The sequence below is a fragment of the Centroberyx affinis genome, unplaced genomic scaffold, assembly GCF_046629955.1.
Source record: "Centroberyx affinis isolate AG114_WGS23_722 - 3 ecotype Tasmania unplaced genomic scaffold, CSIRO-AGI_Caff_v1 ptg005372l_1, whole genome shotgun sequence".
NCBI lineage: Eukaryota > Metazoa > Chordata > Actinopteri > Beryciformes > Berycidae > Centroberyx > Centroberyx affinis.
The window spans coordinates 5,001-28,966 of NW_027282686.1; the positions used below are offsets into that span (position 1 = coordinate 5,001).

Sequence of the window (23,966 nt, forward strand, 5' to 3'; positions counted from 1 at the left end):
AGTTTATTTTTTGACATTTAGAGATTTAAAACGATTCTTGGCCTTCCGTTCCCTTTAAACGGTTTAAATCACATTTAAATCTCCTCAGATTTGTGCCACACAGACGCTGAAACATCAGCATGAGTCGGCTGCTTCATAAAAATCATATTTCATACGGTCAGGTTCATTATCATAAAGAGAAGGTGAAGGTTTTTCCCCTGAAGCAGCACGAGGAACCGACCGGACGATTAAAGATGATTTTCACTTTTTTCTTTTGTATTGACCTGGATGTGAATATGTATAGATGATGGTTAATATTGCTGTTGTTTTGTTTGAAGTCTGATATTTTGACCTCGTCTGCGTTTTGTTTTTATTTTGTTTTTTCGACATCGGCCGATGTGCTTTGTTTGGATTCTGGTGAAATTAAATATTAAATTAATTTTGCTCTCAACTCATCACTGAACTTCAGATAGAAACTTCTGTTAGATTTCTGTGTTTTGAAGGATTTCATCAGCACAGTCATCTGGTCAGTTGTTTTCCTTTGTATTTAAACAACAAATCTTCTGTTACATAATTGTGAAATAAAGACAGCAGGATGAAGGATGAAGACTCCAGACTCTGTTTCAACCCTGAAAAATATTTATTAAAGCTTCCAATAAAACCTCAGATTTGGCGTTCATGTTCCCTGGAAAACTTCCACAGGAAATCAAACAAGTCAAAGAGCGCCGGGTCAAACTTTACAAGAAGACCAGAGCTCCTCCTGCAGAGCGGAGCGGCCATTTTGATTCAGGCACACTGACGTCGAAGCTGATGCTGCGTTCAGGTGGCGTGGGAGGAAACGCTCAGTGTTGCGTTCACTGGAAACCTAAAGAAGACGCTCCTTCTCTTTACTGTTAACCGACGCCGCTCCCTTCTTCTGAAAGACTCACAGGAGCAAAACAAACTAAAACAATGAACACTGAATATATCAGTTTAAATTTAAAATCACTAACTGTTAAGCAATGCATTTACTTTAACTAACGACTCGGAGGTCAACGTGAACGTCTTGTCCCGTTCAGAAGCTGGTAATTACAGTAGGGCTGCAGCTAACAATTATTTTCATTGTCGATTATTTTCTCGATTAATCGATCAGTTGTTTGGTCTATAAAATGTCAGAAAATGGTGAAAAATGTGGATCAGTGTTTCCCAAAGCCCAAGATGACGTCCTCAAATGTCTTGTTTTGTCCACAACCCAAAGATATTCAGTTTACTGTCATAGAGGAGGAAAGAAACCAGGAAATATTCACATTTAAGAAGCTGGAATCAGAGAATTTTTACTTATTTTTCTTAAAAAAATACTCAAACCAATTAATTGATTATCAAAATACTTGGCGATTAATTTAATAGTTGACAACTAATCGATTAATCGTTGCAGCTCCAAATTACAGTAACTCCCGGAGGACCTGAACGCAGCATGAACACCACAAGAATCACTCTGAAGACTCAAAGAATCAAACCAAAGAAAAGAAAAGACAATAAAAAAATGTAAATCTTTGCAGTGAGTCCCAGAGACTGAAAACAAGGCTTCAGTGAAGAAGGCAGAACTGGACGAAGGCACAGCTGGACACACACACACACACACACACACACACACACACACACACACACACACACACACACACACACACACCGTGAGCTTGAGTCTGTCTCTGCTGTTCAGCATCACATCAATACAAATTAAAACGTGCAGCCGACAGAAAGAAGAAACCCGAGGAATGCTGAACTCATCAGAAAAAAAATCACAGAATAAATTAAGAATCATAAATATAAAGCTGTTTGACCCTGAAGAGAATCGTTTCAACACGGACCCTGCAGAGGAGACACACACACACACACACACACACACACTGTAATAAAAACTCACCAAGGATAATATCATATATCGCGATATTTTGTCAGGACAGCATCGCGATATTTTACAGTTTGGACCCAAACTTCGCTTTAACTGTCCAGAGACTAGTGTAGCACAGTGGTTCTCAACGTGGGGTCCAAGGACCACTAGGGGTCCTTGAGGGGGTTCCAGGGGGTCCCCAGCAAACTGATGAATTGTTAAACTTCACCATTATTCCATTTACAAGAAGTTAACAGTTAGAGAATGTAGAAGATTGACTGTTCTGATCATAGTTTCTCTGTTATCTCTCTACCTACAATACAGACAGTCAGGGAGTTCTGGACAAAATCAAATCTGACAGTAAAAATATTCTCAGATTTGGGTCTGAGAGACAAAATCTCATCAAATAGGGGTCTGTGGTCCTAATGTGGACTAGATTAGGGATCCACGATAAGAAAAAGGTTGAGAAGCACTGGTGTAGCAGATCAGTTGTGTCAGTGTTGAGTCAGTGTTGAGTTAAGCTATATTACACGAGAGGGTGTGCGTTACCGTCATTATTGGCACGACAGTGATGCGGTCAGTAAGCATCCCTGATTATACAACAGTTACCAACAAAATAAAAGATATAAACAAAATGTATTCATATTGTGGGGCAATTCGCTCTCAAAATAAAAAACTTTTTGCTAGTGTTATCTCCGTTTCCCTGGAAATACATGGGGTCTGACTAATAACTGGAAAACAATCAGTCACGTCAGTAGACTCCTATGTAATGGAACCTAGTTTACTGCTCCAGCAAGTAGGCGGAGCCTTAGTAACGACCTGCAACAGACGAGTTCTAGTCCCTGTTGAGTCAGCAGCCAACTGGAGCTAATGCTTTCTAGAGATCGCGGGATTTCCCAAACTGAATAAATACCACACATATAAACACAAAACTGCCTTGCTAGCTCGATCTTGTTGTAACTAAGATATCTGCTGAAAAAAATAATTTTTCCATGGACAGATTTAGCTACTATGTCCGCGAACTTCACATGTATTTTTAAGCTAGTAGCGCCGTGTCACCGACTCACCGGACAGCTGATGGAGGATGCAGAGCGTCTGTAACATCAAGGCTGAACAGAGTTAGCGTAGCGTTATATTTAAATATATTGTATGATAATATGGCGGAGTAATATTTACTGATGAGCACGGCTAGGTGTGCTGTCATGCTGATTTGAGCACGTTCTAAATGTCTAGTTGACCAATCAGGTCGCTTGGTTGGAACTACCTGTTGTATAATCAGTGTTGTGTCAGTGTTGAGTCAGTGTTGAGTCAGTGTTGAGTCAGTGTTAAGTCAGTGTTGAGTCAGTGTTAAGTCAGTGTTGTCAGTGTTGCTGCAGTTCCCGTTGTCTCCAGTAGAGGTCAGTAGAGGTCAGTAGAGGTCAGTAGAGGTCAGTAGATCACTTGTTGCCTCTAACACCGTGACAGATGAGCTGGGGAGGCACTGATGCTGCTTCATCGATACCGAGTACGACAGCGTCAGTTTGGTCCGATACAGAGATCTGATCTGATCTGATCTGATCTGATCTGATCTGATCTGATCTGATCTGATCCGTTAGCTTCACTGAGCGCTGCGGCTCTCTTCCTTAGTTTGGGGTCAGCGGACAAAATTATTGAGATAAAATTTTTTCCACCATGTGAGAAAAACAGGCTTCTATGTGCCACAAATGCATAAAATGAAAACAGTTTGCTTTTATTTCTTACTTGTTACTCGTGGCTTTGGGCATCAGATCTTAGTCTTGGGTAAAATCTCCGATATCGATATTAGTATCAGCACTGATACTGACACAGTGCATCCCTGAAACGAGCAGCCTTTTCTTTTTTACCACGACTTTGTTTTTCTATTCAAATAAAAGTGAAAAAGTGTCAAAGATTTAAAGGGTTTTCATTTCAGACCGCAAGACAATAAAAACTAGATCATCTGAATGCGGTTGTCGACTTTTGGTATCCACTGCATTTATAATAATTTTCCGCAGATTAATACACTGGATTAATGTTGTGGTAAAACTGCAACCTGTTTTTAATCAAGAAATTAGCAGTTTTTTATTTCAGAACTATCTGTGTTGGGACGGGGGTGGAGTATCTGTGAGGAGATCTGACTACAGTATCCTTTTCTTGTGTAATCCGATTATTGTCATTTGATTATTGTAATCTGATTATAAAAAACAACCCTCAGAACAAGTTAATTAGTGTCTGCCCAACCACCAGATTTACTCCTCATACGTAAAATCCGTCTTTTTTCGTTTTGTTTTTGTATGTTTTGTATGAGTTTGTTTTGTTTTTGTCTTTGACTTCTTTGTACTGTTAACCGTTTGCAAAATTAAATTTAAAAAAACTGTAATCTGATTATTGTAATGTAATTAGTGTAATCTGAATACTGTAATCTGTTTTGGGAAGGCGTGGAGTATCTGTGTTGTTTTCAGTGAGGAGATCTGATTACAACCTTTTTTGTGAAATCTGATTACTGTAATATGAATCCTGCAATCTGATCATTGTAATCTGAATCCTGTAATCTGATCATTGTAATCTGAATCCTGTAATCAGATCATTGTAATCTGAATCCTGTAATCTGAACACTGTAATCAGATTGTGTTCAGAGTTCGGTGTTGGTCCGGCGGCCGGGCTTCACCTCACACTCGCTGTGGGAGTCGCAGCCCTGCAGCAGGTGGCGGTACGCGTCCCGGACCGCCTCGTACGGCGGGGCGTCCTCCTCCAGGCCCGGGAACCGCAGCGGCGCCTCGTTGAGCAGCAGCTGCAGCCTGGGACCCTGCCGGCAGTCGTACAGGACGAACAGCAGGTTGGCGGCGTACGGGACGATCCGGCCGCTCCGGAAACTTCTGCCTGGAAAACAAAAAACACAGCAGCACATTTACAACAGCAGTACTCCAGAGTGTTAGAGGCAGTATTACACATAGTAGTATTAGTATTATTAGACATGGTGGTATTAGTATTATTAGACATGGTAGTATTAGTATTATTAGACATGGTGGTATTAGTATTATTAGTATTATTAGAGATAGTAGTATTAGTATTATTAGACATAGTAGTATTAGTATTATTAGACATGGTGGTATTAGTATTATTAGACATGGTGGTATTAGTATTATTAGACATGGTGGTATTAGTATTATTAGACATGGTAGTATTAGTATTATTAGACATGGTGGTATTAGTATTATTAGTATTATTAGAGATAGTAGTATTAGTATTATTAGACATAGTAGTATTAGTATTATTAGACATGGTAGTATTAGTATTATTAGACATGGTGGTATTAGTATTATTAGTATTATTAGACATAGTAGTATTAGTATTATTAGACATGGTAGTATTAGTATTATTAGACAGTAGTATTAGTATTATTAGACATAGTAGTATTAGTATTATTAGACATGGTAGTATTAGTATTATTAGTATTATTAGACATAGTAGTATTAGTATTATTAGTATTATTAGACATAGTAGTATTCGTATTATTAGACATAGTAGTATTAGTATTATTAGACATGGTAGTATTAGTATTAATAGAAGTAGTATTAGTATTATTAGATATAGTAGTATTAGTATTAGACATAGTAGTATTAGTATTATTAGACATGGTAGTGGTAGTATTTGTATTATTAGACATATTAGTATTAGTATTATTAGACATAGTAGTATTAGTATTAATAGAAGTAGTATTAGTATTATTAGATATAGTAGTATTAGTATTAGACATAGTAGTATTAGTATTGTTAGAAGTAGTATTAGCATTATTAGACATAGTAGTATTAGTATTATTAGACATAGTGTTAGTATTAGTAGATATAGTAGTATTAGTATTATTAGTAGTATTAGTATTATTAGACATAGTAGTATTAGTATTATTAGACATAGTAGTATTAGTATTAATAGAAGTAGTATTAGTATTATTAGATATAGTAGTATTAGTATTAGACATAGTAGTAGTAGTATTATTAGAAGTAGTGTTAGTATTATTAGACATAGTAGTATTAGTATTATTTGAAGTAGTATTAGTACACAATAATACTGTGGTAGTACTGTATCATACAGCCTGTTTCCTACCACAGTTAGACCGATATCTAGAGCCGATACTGTCCTGTTACTAACCTGATCTGCTCCAGTCTGATGTGATGATCTGAGGTTTGATTGATTACATATTGATTGTAGAATTGATCCATACACACTGGTCGACTATGGGAAGAGCTGAACCTGAACTGATTCTAATGAGACGTTTTATCAGTTTTCATAAGTTTGGATGAATATGTTTTATTAGTATCATCATGGTGTCAGTGGAGAGGTTTAGTTTCCCATGATGCTCTAAATGTTTCAGAGGCTTTTCCATCCTGATGAGAAGAAAACTCTGGAGGAAACTTTTTTTCAACTCAAAAAAATCAGTATCGGCCTTGAAGAACCAATATCAGTCCAGCAGCATTAATGAAGTCTGAGAGCGTTTCAGCCAGAAAACTACAAGTCTGATTTCACTTCATCCACCTTGATTCAGGGTTTCAACACATTTGGACAGATTAAGGTTACCCCCCCCCCCCCCACACACACACACACACACACACACACACACACACACACACACACAGGCCCTCGCACCGTGCTGTGTGTGGTAGTTGCGGGCGGTGGGGGGGGCGGGGTCCTTGTAGAGTCCCAGCAGGCTGAGCAGGGGGAGGAGCGTCTCGGCGTGACCCAGCTGGATGGAGGCCGACTCAGAGAGAGGCTCACCTGACCTGAGAACACACACGGGCACACACGTTACCACGGCAACGCTCGGATCACCTGACCCGAGAACACACACGGGCACACACGTTACCACGGCAACGCTCGGATCACCTGACCCGAGAACACACGCGGTCACACACTCGCTTCCTGTCTGCGGAGCGTTTCAGCATCAGAAGCTCGTCTCCCGATCATAAACACACCGGATGAACTTGAGTTTCACTACGACTTCTTCTGTTGTGACTTCTGTTAACAAACACACTGACACTGCTGCTTCTCTGCTCTGTGAACACAGAGACCAGCAGAACTACAAATACTACAAAGCTACACTGACGCTCTGACACACAGGTGTAACTCGGCTTTAAAGGATCAGGCTGGTGTGTTTTTAATGCATTTCTTACCATCAGCAAATCCTATGAAAAAAACAACATCAACAATGCGTTTGCTCTCCTCTCGTTACTTTCTGACTTCCCACGTTCCGTTTTTAGCCGTCAACCCAGAAGTCATTGGCTCCAACTGTAAGATAAAAACCTTTAAATTCAGCTCACAAAGACATAGTTTACATTTTAAAAATCTCTAACTGTCACCATGAAAAGTCAGGCTGTTGTAGTTTTTACCAAATCAAATTCAAACGGGAACAAATTCTTCATTACGCCGGGGGACTATTTTCTGTGCTACGGAACTACTTTCCTGAGATGGAAAACGTGTTTACAGCCGGCTTATTAAGTTGTTTGAGGAAAAAGTGGTCCGGCCCGGTGCATGGTGATGATGAAATATGCTGCAGAGCAGCAGCATGGCTCTGTGACGGGTTTTTAATCGTTTTTTAATACAATGGAGTTCTATGGCTGCTGGGACATGGCTGCACTGGGACCAGATACATGGACCAGACTTGTTGGCAAAACAAAATCATTGCTGATTTTGTTATTTTCATAGGATTTGTTGACGGTAAGAAATGCATTAAAAACACCAGCCTTACACAGTGATGCCTTGGTAGAATGACTGTAAACTAATGAGAGAATCTCAAGATACAAGATGTGGAGAAACCTGAAACTGTCTGACCAGCTGATTCTGTCTTCTTTTAAATCGCTTTTTGTTTAGAAAAGTCTTTAATCTTGTGGCCATTTCTTTCATTACCTTAACTGTGTTGCATTATCTTTTAAATCTGGTGTTTTAAACTCATATAGTGATCAGAGTTTTAAAAAACAGATAGTGTGCTGTTTTAAAACACTGATAGTGACCAATAGTGCGCGGTGTTTTAAAACAAGGATAGCGAGCGGTGTTGTAAAACAGACCTGTGGGCCCGTCCCGCCTCCTCCAGGGTGTTGAAGATGTGGTGGAACAGAGGACAGCTGGACCTGCTGTTGATCGCATGACCATGACCCCGCTTCCAGTACTGCTTCAGGTCCGACTTATACTCCAAAACCTGGAGGGAGAGAGAGGGAGAGAGAGGGAGAGAGAGAGAGAGAGAGAGAGAGAGAGAGTGTGAGAGAGAGAGAGAGAGAGATACACATTTTGGATACATTATGCTGCCTGAAAGTGTTTAAAAAAAAAAACGTCATTTTTCTACATTCATTACTTTCATACCAAAGACTGTTCTGCAGAAAGTTTGCTGTACATACTTTGGCATCTTCCTCATCAAACAGGAAGCACCAGGGAGAATGAAGAGATCTGATAGAAAACTCATAGGAACACAAGAAGAACGCTGCTTCAACCAGATCTACAGAGAGAGAGAGAGAGAGAGAGAGAGAGAGAGAGAGAGAGAGAGAGAGAGAGAGTTACATACACGTTTTGATGCTTTGTTGAGAGAGAAAGACAGAGAGAGACAGACTGACAGAGAGAGAAAGACAGAGAGAGACAGACTGACAGAGAGAGAAAGACAGAGAGAGAGACACTGACCCGGTGTGAGGCGGTGGTGAGGAAGGCCCAGTCGCTCGCCCATCCTCCTCCTCACTCCCTCCATCTCCTCTCCTCCTTTGAACTTCTCCACCTCCTGCAGCGCCGTGCGGTTCTTCTCCACGCCGTCCACGTAACCACGGCAACGCTCGAAGAAACGCATCAGCTCGTCGTTCACTTCGTGCTGGAACTGAACGTCTGGGGGGGGGGGGGGGGGGAGAGGAGAGAAGAGAGAAGAGAGAGAGAGAGAGGGAAAGAGAGAGAAGAGAGGGAGAGAGAGAGAAGAGAGAGAGACAGACAGAGAGAGAGAGAGAGAGAGAGGGAGAGAGAGAGAGGAGAGAGAGAGAAGAGAGAGAGACAGAGAGAGAGAGACAGAGATAAAGAGAGAGAAGAGAGAGAGACACAGAGAGAGAGACAGAGAGAGAGAGAGACATTTACATACATGTTTTTTCTGTTTTGTTGACTCTGGTATTGAACATCCAATTTACTTTTTTAGTGAAGCCACTTTCCCTCAGCCTGCCTACTTCTACTGCATTTAGTGATTTACTAAGTTTCCCAGAATGCCTTTCAACCCCCCCCCCCCTCCCCTCACCTGGCCCCCCCACCTCACCTGGCCCCCCCCACTGCTCCTGCAGCCCCTGCTGGAAGGCCTCCATGCTGGAGACACAGCGGTGCTTGGAGCTGGTGAGGAAGCGGATCCTGCTCTGCTGCAGCTCCTCCTGAGACAGAAGAGACGGGAACAAGAGGGACAGACGCTTCGCCAGGGTCCTGAGGTCCAACCGGCCCTTCTCCACCAGCTGACCTGTGGGGGGGGGGGGGGGGGGGGGGGTCATACTAAATATCTCTCACCGGACTCAACAGAACAGAACAGAACTAGAATTGGTTAGGGCTGTGCAAAAAAATCGATACAGCTGAGTATTGCAATATTTTTTTCCATGATACTGTATCAATATTCCAGCCCCTCGCATCGATACATTAAAAAAATTATTCATGTTTTAAACAATAAACAAATAAAATGTCCTTAAATTTCCCTCAAATCCCTTTGAATTGAATAGTTTTGACTCAATTTGTCCGCTGAGTTATCAATATAATGTGATGTACATATTAGACTACCAGGTGGTACACAGCAATTTGGATTTTCAGCTCTATTTTTACATTTTCAGTAAATTATGTAGAGTATTGCAATGTATCGCAACATGTATCTATTGCAATGTATCGTGATAAAGTCGTTTCGTGACCCATGTATCATGATACGTATCGTATCGTGAGGTCCTTGCCGATACCCAGCCTTAGAATTGGTTCACCTGTTATTCCCAAAGTTTTCTCCCAGCAAAATACACCATAGAAAGACCATAGCAAACAGTGTGAACCAATTTTACTGAAATAAAATGCTGCTTGGTAGTTCATTTATATGCCGATTTTTCTAGAAGACCCAAATAATTCATAACAGGTCTAGAGTTATGTTCTACCCGATGTGTTCGTTTTCCTACAACCAAGGAAACATTACATTTCCAGATTTCTGAATGGAGTTTGGCGTGACGCGACAGAACGGAACGTCTCGGGGCTAAACGCGCAGCACACAGCGCCGCCGGGTCTGTGTCGGCTCCCCGCGGCTCACAGACACCTGAAGCCCCGCAGGAGCCCCGCAGCGTGTCCTCACCGTCCATGTCCTCGGTGTACCACATGTCCCAGCCGCTCTTGATCTCCCGCAGCCAGTCCCCGGAGCCCGCCGCCTCCCTCACCACCAGCTCGTGCAGCTTCTGGATCCTCCGGATGTTTTTAACGGTCGGGAACCGGCTGCCGTGTCGGATCACGGCGGTCAGGTGGATCGGGGTGCAGCGGGCCGCCGGCGGGGGGTTCAGCACGGATCTGTTGACGGACAGGATGTCCCGCAGCAGCCGCGGGTTCAGCTCCTCGTACCGAGCCTTGGTGCCGAAGTACTGGGCGACAGTCGGGATTCCCGGTGCGGACACCGAGCAGTAAGCCATCCGGGTCAGAACCAGACCGAGGGCCGCAGCCAGCAGACGGTTTCTGGAGAAAACTTTGGTCATTTCAGCGGTCTGAGGTAGACTGACCAGTTTAACACACCGGCTCAGTTTGCTTTGTTGATCTTCCGGGTTCTGTGACCTTTGACCTCTCTGACTGTGTCTGTCCATCAGCGTTTCGGTGGCCGATCAAAACTATTCCCCGAGTTTTAACACTGGAATCAAAGACACTACAAAGTCATCCCATTTATTATTATTATTAATAATAATAATAATAATAATAATAATTGTTATAAATGCAGCACTTAAAAAAAAAAAAAGTTACAGTAGCTTTACAAAGCCAGAAACATAAACCAGTATCAAGCCCCCGAAAAATAAACAATATGGTTTCCGGTAGTTATTATCCAAAATAAAAGCCTTATGAAGACACTAGCGTCCGGTCCTGGCTTTCAAATAAAAACTTCAGTGATGAATATGGGTTGCAAAGTTTTCTTCAGTAATACAAAATACTGAAGGAATATAACAAATGAATAAAAAAAAAAAACTGTAGTAAATGAAAATACGCTTTTTTATTTTCTCCCCAAAATGTTCTTCCACAGTATTAGTTTGTCAGTCCAGTGTCACATTTTTCAAAATAAAATGAACTTATGTTGCACAGTTTTGAGTAACAAGGTGCCAGAGTGACAGTAGAGTTTATATTTAAAGAAAAGGTGAATCAGGAACACTCTGCTGTTATACATTATGTGACAAATGATCTGTAAGTCTGAGATATTTCCAGCAGATGTCAGCAAACACGCAGCAGGATCTGTTCACTGGAAGCTCAGTTCAGGATGAACAACAGACAACCAACAGACTAACTGACAACAAACTGACAACAAGTCTGAGTTCATTTACAGATGAGATTTCCAACTTGAAAACACAAAGTCTGTGTTTCTGCTTCGGTCTTCTTCTGTCACATAAATACTCGTCACTTCCCATCTGATCCAAGACGAGGGAAACTTTATAACTTTACACAAAACACAAGAAATACATAATCTGCCAAGTAAAATGACATTAAAAAGGAAATAAAGATGAAAAAAAATAGGTGAGTAAGAATAATAATAAAAAACTAGAAATATATATAAAAAAAGAAAAATATATAAATATTCCTACAGTATTCATACATATTCATACTCATCCACAGACTCTCAGCAGCAGAATCAGCTTTGGTTCCAACTTCACCAGAAACCAACAGGAGGTCAGAGGTCAGAGGTCAGCTGTCTGTCAGAGGTCAGAGGTCAGAGGTCAGCTGTCTGTCAGAGGTCAGCTGTCTGTCAGAGGTCAGAGGTCAGAGGTCAGCTGTCTGTCTGGAGGAAACGACCAGAGAGATCAAAAGAGGAAAAACCGTCGGAAGAAGAGAAACTGAATCTGTTGTGAGGTCGTCCAGGTGTGACCGGTTGTCATAGCAACCATCCATCACCCGGCAGGTGAGACGGGCGAACAGGAGAGGAGGAAGAGCAGAGCTCAGCAGAGCGACTCGGGGAAGACCCGCAGTCTGTCTGGGTCTCAGGTCCACGAGTCCGAACCGTTCAGCCTCCGTTTCCCATGATCCCTTCCCCCGCCGCTTCGTAGTGACATCATCGACCTGGAGACGCAGCTGGAGGAGCGAAGGGAAATGTGCTGAGTTTTAATTTAACGACATTTAACGATGAACAGTCCACCAGACATGTGACTCAAGTCATTTGGTCCAAGTCTCAAGCAAGTCCCAAGTCATTTTTTTCTTGGGCAAGTCAAGTCAAGTCACAGGTTATGTCAAGTCAAGTCAAGTCGAGTCCTTAGATAAGGCGAGTCAAGTCCCAAGTCAAGTCACTTTTTTTTTATGTTAGCGAGCTGTGGAGTTGTGAGAGAACAGACTGTATGTGGCTAACGCTAACGTTAGCTAACAGCCTCACAGACTCTTACTGATCTGAACGAGTCTTCAGATGAGGAACAGAGTCTGATGTAGTCTGGCTGTCAGAAGTCTTTGATGAGCAGGTCTTCATTCAGCAGTTCACCTTTTTCCTTCACATGTGAAATTTTTGAATCCGAAAGTGATGATGATGATCTGATCTGATCCATAGAGCGTATAAAGATCTGATCAGACTGTGTGTGTGTGTGTGTAACCACCAGAAATATGAAACAGTCTAGAGCAGGAGGGTGTGACGACTAACGAGTGCTTCTGGCTGAAAAAAACGTCAGGTAGCGAGGAGCTTGACTGACAGGGTCGTCATCCAATCAGGACAAAGCCATTCCCAGTGTGCGCTCGCACACCGGGTCACGTTACACACTACAGACACTTGTGATGTGAACACTGACAACACTGAACATTTTAATGTTTTATATTTAATACTTAAACTGAAAACATAAAATGAACACAAACAAGTTATTCAAGTCATCATGTCTCAAGTCAAGTCACGAGTCTTTAACCTCCAAGTCCAAGTCGAGTCTCAAGTCATTTATTTTCTGTCAAGTCAAGTTGCGAGACGTGAAAACAGCTGACTGACATGAGAAGAAGAGAAATAACAGCAGAACAAACTGAGACAAAGAAAATGAAAATAAACCAAAAACAAAAATGAAACATGCAGGATGACAATGAATTAAATTTATTAAAATATCAAGATAAATTCAATATAGAACAAATGAGAAAATATGACAACATGAAGAACAAAATTATACAATTTAACTTTTTCTGACAAGAAGAGACTCAATCTGAGTGTGTGTGTGTGTGTGTGTGTGTGTGTGTGTGTGTGTGTGTTAGAGGCAGGGTGTACATTACTGAACATCAAAGACAGAGAGAAACACTAAATACACTCTGCTTCAAACTGCTTATTCAACCGAGAACTCTGTGTGTGTGTGTGTGTGTGTGTGTGTGTGTGTGTGTGTGTGAGAGAGAGAATGTTTTTCAAATTCTCTCAGGCCAGTCACTGTCCTAATGTCTCTCTCTCTCTCTCTCACACACACACACACACACACACACACACACACACACACACACACACACTAGACTACATGGCAGATCCAGTAGTTGCAGGTTTGTGTGTGTGACCAAACCAGACAGACAGACAGAGGTAAGCGAGGCTGACGGTGTTTGAATGGTGTGTTTGTGTGAAGTGGAGCTTGTTGACAGTGTGTGTGTGTGTGTGTGTGTGTGTGTGTGTGTGTGTGTGTGTGTGTGTGTGAGTGTGTGTTGCTCCTGGCTGCATACCTTGGCTCTTCTTACATCATAAATGAGTGTTTTTCTGCGGCTGCTGTGTTTTCTGTGGAGCCGCTGACATGGAAATGACGCTGGTGTTGTCGCAGACAGGTGTGTGTGTGTGTGTGTGTGTGTGTGTGTGTGTGTGTGTGTGTGTGTGTGTGTGTGTGTTTACCAAATTGAAACCTAGTTGCGAGGTTTAGAGGTCCTCATAGGTATAGTACAAGTCGACAGTAAACCTGAGACTCATGAAGTGACCAGGCTGTGGCTCCGCCCCCCGGCCGGTCAGCAGACTGATGAGACTCAGCATCTCCCCAAATATCATCAATATCTGATCAGCTGATCAGGGTCTGAGGTACAGACCGGCTGATCCATCAGTGGAACGTCCTCACAAGTATAGCAGGTCCATCGTGTGTGTGTGTGTGTGTGTGTGTGTGTTGGTGTGTTTTTTCTGTGTGTGTGTGTGTGTGTGTTTTTTTTCTGTGTGTGTGTGTGTGTGTGTGTGTGTGTGTGTGTGTGTGTGTGTGTGTGTGTGTGTGTGTATCCTGTCTGAGGAGAGTCTGAATATTCAGAGACCAAACCAGAAAAACACTTCAGCTTCAGTCTGGTCAGGTTAGATTAGACTACTGACAACTTTGGTTTAGACTAGTTTAGTTTAGTTTAGTTTAGTTTAGTTTAGTTTAGTTTAGTTTAGATTAGTTTAGTTTGGATTAGTTTAGTTTAGATTAGTTTAGTTTGGATTAGTTTAGTTTAGTTTAGTTTAGTTTAGATTAGATTTGTTATACATTTAGTTTAGTTTAGTTTAGTTATACATTTAGTTTAGTTTAGTTTAGATTAGTTTAGTTTAGTTTAGTTTAGTTTAGTTTAGTTTAGTTTAGATTAGATTAGTTATACATTTAGTTTAGTTTAGTTTAGTTTAGTTTAGTTTAGTTTGGATTAGTTTAGTTTAGTTTAGATTAGTTTAGTTTAGTTTAGTTTAGTTTAGTTTAGTTTAGTTTAGTTTAGATTAGATTTGTTATACATTTAGTTTAGTTTAGTTTAGTTATACATTTAGTTTAGTTTAGTTTAGTTTAGATTAGTTTAGTTAGGTTTAGTTTAGTTTAGTTTAGTTTAGTTTAGATTAGATTAGTTATACATTTAGTTTAGTTTAGTTTAGTTTAGTTTAGTTTAGATTAGATTAGTTATACATTTAGTTTAGTTTAGTTGAGATTAGTTTAGTTAGGTTTAGTTTAGTTTAGTTTAGTTTAGTTTAGTTTAGATTAGATTAGTTATACATTTAGTTTAGTTTAGTTTAGATTAGTTTAGTTAGGTTTAGTTTAGTTTAGTTTAGTTTAGATTAGATTAGTTATACATTTAGTTTAGTTTAGTTTAGTTTAGATTAGTTTAGTTAGGTTTAGTTTAGTTTAGTTTAGTTTAGATTAGATTAGTTATACATTTAGTTTAGTTTAGTTTAGATTAGTTTAGTTAGGTTTAGTTTAGTTTAGTTTAGATTAGATTTGTTATACATTTAGTTTAGTTTAGTTTAGATTAGTTTAGTTAGGTTTAGTTTAGTTTAGTTTAGATTAGATTTGTTATACATTTAGTTTAGTTAGGTTTAGTTTAGTTTAGTTTAGTTTAGATTAGATTTGTTATACATTTAGTTTAGTTTAGATTAGTTTTGTTATAAATTTAGTTTAGTTTAGTTTAGATTAGTTTTGTTATAAATTTAGTTTAGTTTAGTTTAGTTTAGTTTAGATTAGTTTAGTTAGGTTTAGTTTAGTTTAGTTTAGATTAGATTTGTTATACATTTAGTTTAGTTAGGTTTAGTTTAGTTTAGTTTAGTTTAGATTAGATTTGTTATACATTTAGTTTAGTTTAGTTTAGATTAGTTTAGTTAGGTTTAGTTTAGTTTAGTTTAGATTAGATTTGTTATACATTTAGTTTAGTTTAGATTAGTTTAGATTAGTTTTGTTATAAATTTAGTTTAGTTTAGTTTAGTTTAGATTAGTTTTGTTATAAATTTAGTTTAGTTTAGTTTAGTTTAGATTAGTTTAGTTTAGATTAGTTTTGTTATACATTTAGTTTAGTTTAGTTTAGTTTAGTTTAGATTAGTTTAGTTTAGTTTAGATTAGTTTTGTTATAAATTTAGTTTAGTTTAGATTAGTTTAGTTTAGTTTAGTTTAGTTTTGTTATAAGTTTAGTTTAGTTTAGTTTAGTTAAGATTAGTTTTGTTATAAATTTAGTTTAGTTTAGTTTAGATTAGTTTTGTTATAAATTTAGTTTAGTTTAGTTTAGATTAGTTTTGTTATAAATTTAGTTTAGTTTAGTTTAGTTTAGTTTAGTTTAGTTTAGTTTAGATTAGATTAGTTTAGTTTAGTTTAGATTAGTTTAGTTTAGTTTAGTTTAGATTAGTTTAGTTTAGTTTAGTTTAGATTAGTTTAGTTTAGTTTAGTTTAGTTTTGTTATAAGTTTAGTTTAGTTTAGTTTAGATTAGTTTAGTTTAGTTTAGTTTAGTTTAGTTTAGATTAGTTTAGTTTAGATCAGTTTTGTTATAAATATAGTTTAGTTTAGTTTAGTTTAGATTAGTTTTGTTATAAATTTAGTTTAGTTTAGTTGTGTTTAGTTTAGATTAGTTTTGTTACAAATTTAGTTTAGTCTAGTTTAGTTGTGGTGTGGTTTAATTTGGAAAGATCTGGTTCAGGATCTCCACCATGTTGACATGTTTTGGAGGTGGAGCAGCCAGAGAGAAGCCGAAGGTCGACACAGAGCCACAGCTCCGCCTGCTATTGGTCCAGAATCAACCACCTGTCAATCACTGGACAGACCACCTGTCAATCACTAGGAAAACAATCCTGTGTTTTATCTGTTATATCTGTTAATGTCAGTTATTTTGAAAATCTCCATCAGGACACACATTAGAAGAAGTGAAATTAGCTGCTGAGACCAAAACCTCTGGTGGAGAAAATGTCTTGACTTTATATTTTATCACAAGTTGGTTTGTGGTCTGTTGACTTCATGGAGTTGGAGTTTAGTTTAGTTTAGTTTAGTCTGGTTTAATGTAGTTTAGTTTAGTTTAGTTTAGTTTAGTGTGATTTAGTGTAGTTGTAGTTTAGTTTAGTGTAGTGTAATTGTAGTTGTAAGTTGGTTTGTGGTCCTTTGACTTCATGGAGTTGGAGGTTTGGAGTCTTTCTGGAGCCGGACTCTAGCGGAGCGTAGAGGAACTGCTTCTGGACTTCCTGATTGACTTCAACATTCAGCTGAGGTTTCGGCCTCTTGGTCAGGACACAAACTGTCTGGAAGATGAACACAGATGAAACAGATTCAGTTAACTGTAGATCAACAGATTGCAGATTCTAAACAGCTCACATCTTAAAATCCCAAATCTCACAATTTTAATGTAGTTTAGCTGAGTTGTAGTCCAGTTTAGTTTAGTCTGGTTTAGTGTAGTTGTAGTTTATTTTAGTTTAGTCTGGTTTAGTGTAGTTTAGTTTAGTTTAGTTTAGTCTGGTTTAGTGTAGTTGTAGTTTAGTTTAGTCTGGTTTAGTGTAGTTGTAGTTGTAGTTTAGGCTGGTTTAGTGTAGTTGTAGTTGTAGTTGTAGTTTAGTCTGATTTAGTTTAGTTGTAGTTTAGTTTAGTCTGATTTAGTGTAGTTGTAGTTTAGTTTAGTCTAGTTTAGTGTAGTTTAGTTTAGTTTAGTTTAGTCTGGTTTAGTGTAGTTTAGTTTAGTTTAGTCTGGTTTAGTGTAGTTGTAGTTTAGTTTAGTCTAGTTTAGTGTAGTTTAGTTTAGTTTAGTTTAGTCTGGTTTAGTGTAGTTTAGTTTAGTTTAGTCTGGTTTAGTGTAGTTGTAGTTTAGTTTAGTCTAGTTTAGTGTAGTGTAGTTTAGTTTAGTTTAGTCTGGTTTAGTGTAGTTGTAGTTTAGTTTAGTCTAGTTTAGTGTAGTTTAGTTTAGTTTAGTTTAGTTTAGTCTGGTTTAGTGTACTTGTAGTTTAGTTTAGTCTGGTTTAGCATAGTTGTAGTTTAGTTTAGTTTAGTCTGGTTTAATGTAGTTTAGTTTAGTTTAGTGTGGTTTAGTGTAGTTGTAGTTTAGTTTAGTTAAGTCTGGTTTAGTGTAGTTGTAGTTTAGTTAAGTCTGGTTTAGTGTAGCTGTAGTTTAGTTAAGTCTGGTTTAGTGTAGTTGTAGTTTAGTTTAGTCTGCTTTCGTGTAGTTGTAGTTTAGTTTAGTCCGGTTTAATGTAGTTTTAGTAGTTTAGTGTAGTTCAGGAGAGGAAAACAGAAGTCAGACACGTAGTGAACCTGCAGTTGTGAGACTGAAGGATGAAGTCGACTGTCTAGGAAAACAACTCAGACTAAACCCCAGTTATTATACAGGTGACAGGTGAAGTGTGTGTGTGTGTGTGTGTGTGTGGTGTTGACACCCCGAGTGCCTCTCTGCAGGTGAAGGAAGCTCAGGTAAAAACAGTTAACAAACACACACACACACACACACACACACACACACACACACACACACACAGTTCAGCAGCGTGGGAGGGAATGTGAGGAATGCTGATTGTTTCCAAAATAAAAGCGCCGCTGAACAGACTCTTGTAGTAAACGTCTCCTGTGGCGTTCAGAGCTGCAGGTCACGTTGTTTTCTCTGCGGTTTAAACTCCAGCATCACTGCGAAGGCGGAGAATAATTAGTCTGATTAATTAGCGATGAGTCCGAACCTGCCGAGCCGACAGAACGCTCACAACAACCGGGTTCAGGTTTGAGGATCAGAAGACGAACCGCTTTCTGTCCTCAGGTTTCCTCCAGCTGCTGATTCTGATGAGGCGGAAAACCGGTAATGCAAACATTCAAATCTCTGTCTGAAAACTGAATATATGACACGTCTGCACTGAGCGGGATGCGACATGTTTACTGTTGCCTTGTTCTCTTATTGGACACAGTGGACTTCTGTTTTGCTGTCTAGCTCGTTCCAACCAAGCGGCCAAAAACTCAGCTGAGTGCTGAAGCCAATCAGGAAGTGTCAGCAGGCCACGATTCCTCCAAAGTCCACTAGAGTCCGGCTCCAGAAAGACTCCAGACCTCCAACTCCATGAAGTCAACGGACCACAAACCAACTTGTGATAAAATATAAAGTCAAGACATTTTCTCCACCAGAGGTTTTGGTCTCAGCAGCTAATTTCACTTCTTCTACTGTGTGTCCTTATGGAGATTTTCAAAATAACTGACATTAACAGATATAACAGATAAAACACAGGGTTGTTTTCCTAGTGATTGACAGGTGGTCTGTCCAGTGATTGACAGGTGGTTGACTCTGGACCAATAGCAGGCGGAGCTGCGGCTCTGTGTCATATTTATCTGTCTATATTTGTTCATTTTAATTACAGGAACAACACTTGGCACTTTGTCTGAAAGCGGGTGAAGGTTTCCATATCGACATAACATGGCATGTTAGCTTTGTTGTTTTCCTCAATGAAACACACTGGGACTACTAGCTGCAAGCTAGCTCGTTAGCTACAAGCTAGGGGTATCAGTGACAAAGACAGTAATGCTCACAACGCTAAAAACTGTTGTTCCCTAAAACCTGATCACTGTCCTCTTTTAGAGTGTCACACCAAACCACTAGACTGATGTTACAGGTTTTCAGTATATATTATATAAACTGAACTACGGTGAGCAGGCCTTCCGCTTTCTGCAGCCACTCCATGGATTTCCCTCTCTTTTCTTATTGTAAATAGAAATGATCAGTTTCAAGTTTCAAGTTTTCATGTTCTACATTCTCCTTCAAAAGGGTTTGTAACTCTCTGCTGTGGCTTCGTCTGAAAAACCAAAACGTGAAATTAGAGACAAACTGCAGAGAGACTTCAGGTTTCTGCTGTTAATGATCTGATGCAAACTGCTGCCTTAAAACACAGAGACAGAAAGATGTCTGATAAGAGGTCAGCGAGGGTGTGTGTGTGTGTGTGTGTGTGTGTGTGTGTGTGTGTGTGTGTGTGTGTATGTGGGGGTGTGTATGTGTGTGTATTCAGTGGTTCTGCTGGTTTATAAAACAGATTTATGAATCTGTTTCTGGACACGACGGGCTAAACCTGAAGACCCGGCACATTCCACAACACACACCCACACACACACACACACACACACACACACACACACACACACTTCAGAATTTGATCTTGAGTAGCTTGCTTGATTAAATAAAACACACACACAGTGTGGTTCTGGTTTTGGCTGGTTTCCTGTTACACTGGCAAACTGACCACAGAGCTGCTGACTGTCAGGCTGTCAGCTCCAGTGTGTGTGTGTGTGTGTGTGTGTGTGTGTGTGTGTTTGTGTGTGTTTTTGGGAGGCGTGGGGGTTAAGTGCCTGTTTGTGTTTATGTGTGTATTTTGTGTGTCTTATGGGTGTGTCTTAATGTGTGTGTTATGGTTTATGTGTGTGTGTGTGTGTGTGTGTGTGTCTTATGGGTGTGTCTTAACGTGTGTGTTATGGTTTATGTGTGTGTGTGTGTGTGTGTGTGTGTGTGTGTGGTGCTGGTTGGGTTTACACAGATACTAAAGAGGATATTTGTGCCTCGTCTTGTTCCTCCATCAGATCATCAGTCAGACTCTCATGGCTCATTACTGAAACACTGAAGCTGGTTTCATGTTGGCAGGTCTGAAGCTGGTTTCATGTTGGCAGGTCTAAGCAAATACATCAGAATCCAGAAGAAAATCCTCGACTGGCTCCACACAGATCTCAGATCAGCAGGAGGACTCTGAGTCAGTCCACTTCACATCGTTCCAGCTGTTGAGCCTGAGACTCGACACCAGAAGACACGATGTGAGACGAATACCAAACTTTCACTTTAGAGTTTAAAAGTGAAAGTTTAGTAACATCTACACTGCGTCTTCTGGCTCTACGGACCAGTAATCCCTTAAAATATCCTTACGTTTACATTAATTCACCTCTTAATTCATCCAACATCCCCTTAAACTGAGTTAAGGGAGTTATTAATGGAGGAGACCCCATGAAAACCTCCTTAAACTCCCCTTAATCTTGACTGCTTACTTTCTAATTTAATGTAAAATTCAGGGAGACAGGAACTTTTCCATTAATTTCCACTTAAACTGCACAAAAGACATGAAAATTCCCTTAATTTCTAGCGTCTCTATGAATCAACCCATGAATAAATCCCTTTTAAACCCATGATACGAACCGCTACTTCATTAAAGCTATGTCATTTTTAATAATTAATAATAATGATAAATAAGAAATATGATAATTCATGTTTCTGAGCAATTTTAAATCGTTACAGCTGTTCAACAGCCTTCATCAGATAAAACCTGATGAAGGCTGTTTTACCTGATGAAGGTCTAAGGACCGAACCGTTGTATCAGTAATAAAGTTTATGGGAAGTTAAAGGACAGTGTGCAGGAATTCTCTCTTCTCTTGCCTGTGGACATTTCCTCCTATTATATATATATATACAGTACAGGCCAAAAGTTTGGACACACCTTCTCATTCAATGCGTTTTCTTTATTTTCATGACTATTTACATTGTAGATTCTCACTGAAGGCATCAAAACTATGAATGAACACATGTGGAGTTATGTACTTAACAAAAAAAGGTGAAATAACTGAAAACATGTTTTATATTCTAGTTTCTTCAAAATAGCCACCCTTTGCTCTGATTACTGCTTTGCACACTCTTGGCATTCTCTCGATGAGCTTCAAGAGGTAGTCACCTGAAATGGTTTTCCAACAGTCTTGAAGGAGTTCCCAGAGGTGTTTAGCACTTGTTGGCCCCTTTGCCTTCACTCTGCGGTCCAGCTCACCCCAAACCATCTCGATTGGGTTCAGGTCCGGTGACTATGGAGGCCAGGTCATCTGCCGCAGCACTCCATCACTCTCCTTCTTGGTCAAATAGCCCTTACACAGCCTGGAGGTGTGTTTGGGGTCATTGTCCTGTTGAAAAATAAATGATCGTCCAACTAAACGCAAACCGGATGGGATGGCATGTCGCTGCAGGATGCTGTGGTAGCCATGCTGGTTCAGTGTGCCTTCAATTTTGAATAAATCCCCAACAGTGTCACCAGCAAAACACCCCCACACCATCACACCTCCTCCTCCATGCTTCACAGTGGGAACCAGGCATGTGGAATCCATCCGTTCACCTTTTCTGCGTCTTACAAAGACACGGCGGTTGGAACCAAAGATCTCAAATTTGGACTCATCAGACCAAAGCACAGATTTCCACTGGTCTAATGTCCATTCCTTGTGTTTCTTGGCCCAAACAAATCTCTTCTGCTTGTTGCCTCTCCTTAGCAGTGGTTTCCTAGCAGCTATTTGACCATGAAGGCCTGATTCACGCAGTCTCCTCTTAACAGTTGTTCTAGAGATGGGTCTGCTGCTAGAACTCTGTGTGGCATTCATCTGGTCTCTGATCTGAGCTGCTGTTAACTTGCGATTTCTGAGGCTGGTGACTCGGATGAACTTATCCTCAGAAGCAGAGGTGACTCTTGGTCTTCCTTTCCTGGCTCGGTCCTCATGTGTGCCAGTTTCGTTGTAGCGCTTGATGGTTTTTGCGACTCCAATTGGGGACACATTTAAAGTTTTTGCAATTTTCCGGACTGACTGACCTTCATTTCTTAAAGTAATGATGGCCACTCGTTTTTCTTTAGTTAGCTGATTGGTTCTTGCCATAATATGAATTTTAACAGTTGTCCAATAGGGCTGTCGGCTGTGTATTAACCTCACTTCTGCACAACACAACTGATGGTCCCAACCCCATGGATAAAGCAAGAAATTCCACTAATTAATCCTGATAAGGCACACCTGTGAAGTGGAAACCATTTCAGGTGACTACCTCTTGAAGCTCATCGAGAGAATGCCAAGAGTGTGCAAAGCAGTAATCAGAGCAAAGGGTGGCTATTTTGAAGAAACTAGAATATAAAACATGTTTTCAGTTATTTCACCTTTTTTTGTTAAGTACATAACTCCACATGTGTTCATTCATAGTTTTGATGCCTTCAGTGAGAATCTACAATGTAAATAGTCATGAAAATAAAGAAAACGCATTGAATGAGAAGGTGTGTCCAAACTTTTGGCCTGTACTGTATATATATATGTATGTATATTATATGCACCTGTCTGTGCATGAGCCTCTACAGTCAGGAGTCCCCAATCAAAACTACAAATCAGATAAAAGAACCCAATGTGGTTCTGAAAAGGTTCTTTTCATTTTGCTGGTTTGGAACATTTCAGACATTCTTAAATGTTCATTTCATATCTGTTTCTGTGATTATGTTTCTCTGATGTTGTTGATGTATTGTAACTGCTTGCTGTGAACCGAATTGCCCCATTGGGGACAATAAAGATTTCTACTACTACTGCTACTGCTATGTTTCTGTAGAACCATTAAAGGATCAGGCTGCATGTGTTTCTTAATGCATTTCTTACCATCAACAAATCCTATGAAAATAACAAAATCAACATGTTCTCACGTTTAGCCGTCAACCCGGAAGTCATTGGCTCTAATTGTAAGCTAAAAACCTTGAAATACAGCTCACAAAGACAAAGTTTACATTTTAACGGTTTACATTACACCGGGGACTATTTTCTGTGCTACGGAACTAATTTCCTGAGATGGAAAACGTGTTTACAGTCGGCTTATTAAGTTGTTTGAGGAAAAAGTCGGCCGGCCCGGTGCATGGTGATGATGAACATTTTGCAGAGCAGCATATTTTTGATGTGTTTTTAATAGTTTTTTAATACAATGGAGTTCTATGGCTGCTGGGACATGGCTGCATTGGGCAGCGGCTACATGGGCGAGACTTGCTGGCAAAACAAAATCATTAGCGATTTTGTTATTTTCATAGAATTTGTTGACGGTAAGAAATGCATTAAAAACACCAGCCTGATCCTTTAAGATCCTGTGTAGAAACATATGAGCATGGTGCTATAGAGAACCACAAAGGCTTCTGCCATGGTACAAGCCTAAAGAACCATTTTCAGGTTTTATACAGAACCCTGTGCCTCTGAAACAGCTGATCCTGGATACAAAATAAAGATAGAGGAGTTTTATTCTACTGTTTATTTCCAACAGAAAATAATAGAAAAAAGTATAGACACAAAATATAGACATTTATAGCTGACTGTATGAAATCTGAAATATTTACAGAGATGTTGAAATAAAAGCAGAGCTCGACTCCTTCAACAGCCAGAAACCAAAAACAAAAGACTTAAGTGCCATCTTCCAGTTTGGTACAAAGCAGATTTAAACTTAGAGATAAAAACAAACATTTGGACTCAGAAA

General features: G+C 39.7%; 2 protein-coding genes across 2 annotated transcripts in view; one reads left to right on the plus strand and one right to left on the minus strand.

The window, feature by feature from the left end:
• LOC139667220 (outer mitochondrial transmembrane helix translocase-like) overlaps positions 1-3,942 on the plus strand; it is an 8,791-nt gene extending 4,849 nt beyond the window's left edge. Inside the window, exon 5 of the mRNA XM_071546653.1 lies at positions 1-3,942. This exon is cut by the window's left edge and continues 2,668 nt beyond it. The gene's annotated coding sequence lies outside the window, so the exon portion shown is untranslated.
• Positions 3,943-3,947: 5 nt separating this feature from the next.
• On the minus strand, positions 3,948-10,590 carry LOC139667219 (multiple inositol polyphosphate phosphatase 1-like). The gene is made up of 7 exons (XM_071546652.1): positions 10,167-10,590; positions 9,117-9,308; positions 8,510-8,704; positions 8,233-8,330; positions 7,906-8,036; positions 6,491-6,624; positions 3,948-4,726 (listed from the first exon to the last, which is right to left on the minus strand). The coding sequence occupies exons 1-7, from the start codon at positions 10,555-10,557 to the stop codon at positions 4,479-4,481; spliced, it is 1,389 nt and encodes a 462-aa protein (XP_071402753.1). The 5' UTR covers positions 10,558-10,590; the 3' UTR covers positions 3,948-4,478.
• Between the last annotated feature and the right edge of the window lie 13,376 nt (positions 10,591-23,966).

Excerpts from the sequence above, each read along its gene's own strand:
- LOC139667219 (XM_071546652.1), bottom strand. The coding sequence starts at position 10,557 with ATGACCAAAGTTTTCTCCAGAAACCGTCTGCTGGCTGCGGCCCTCGGT. Across the intron at positions 8,331-8,509 it reads TCACCACCGCCTCACACCGG|ATCTGGTTGAAGCAGCGTTC; the intron begins GTCAGTGTCTCT and ends CTCTCTCTGTAG. Across the intron at positions 8,037-8,232 it reads TTGATGAGGAAGATGCCAAA|GTTTTGGAGTATAAGTCGGA; the intron begins GTATGTACAGCA and ends CTCTCCCTCCAG.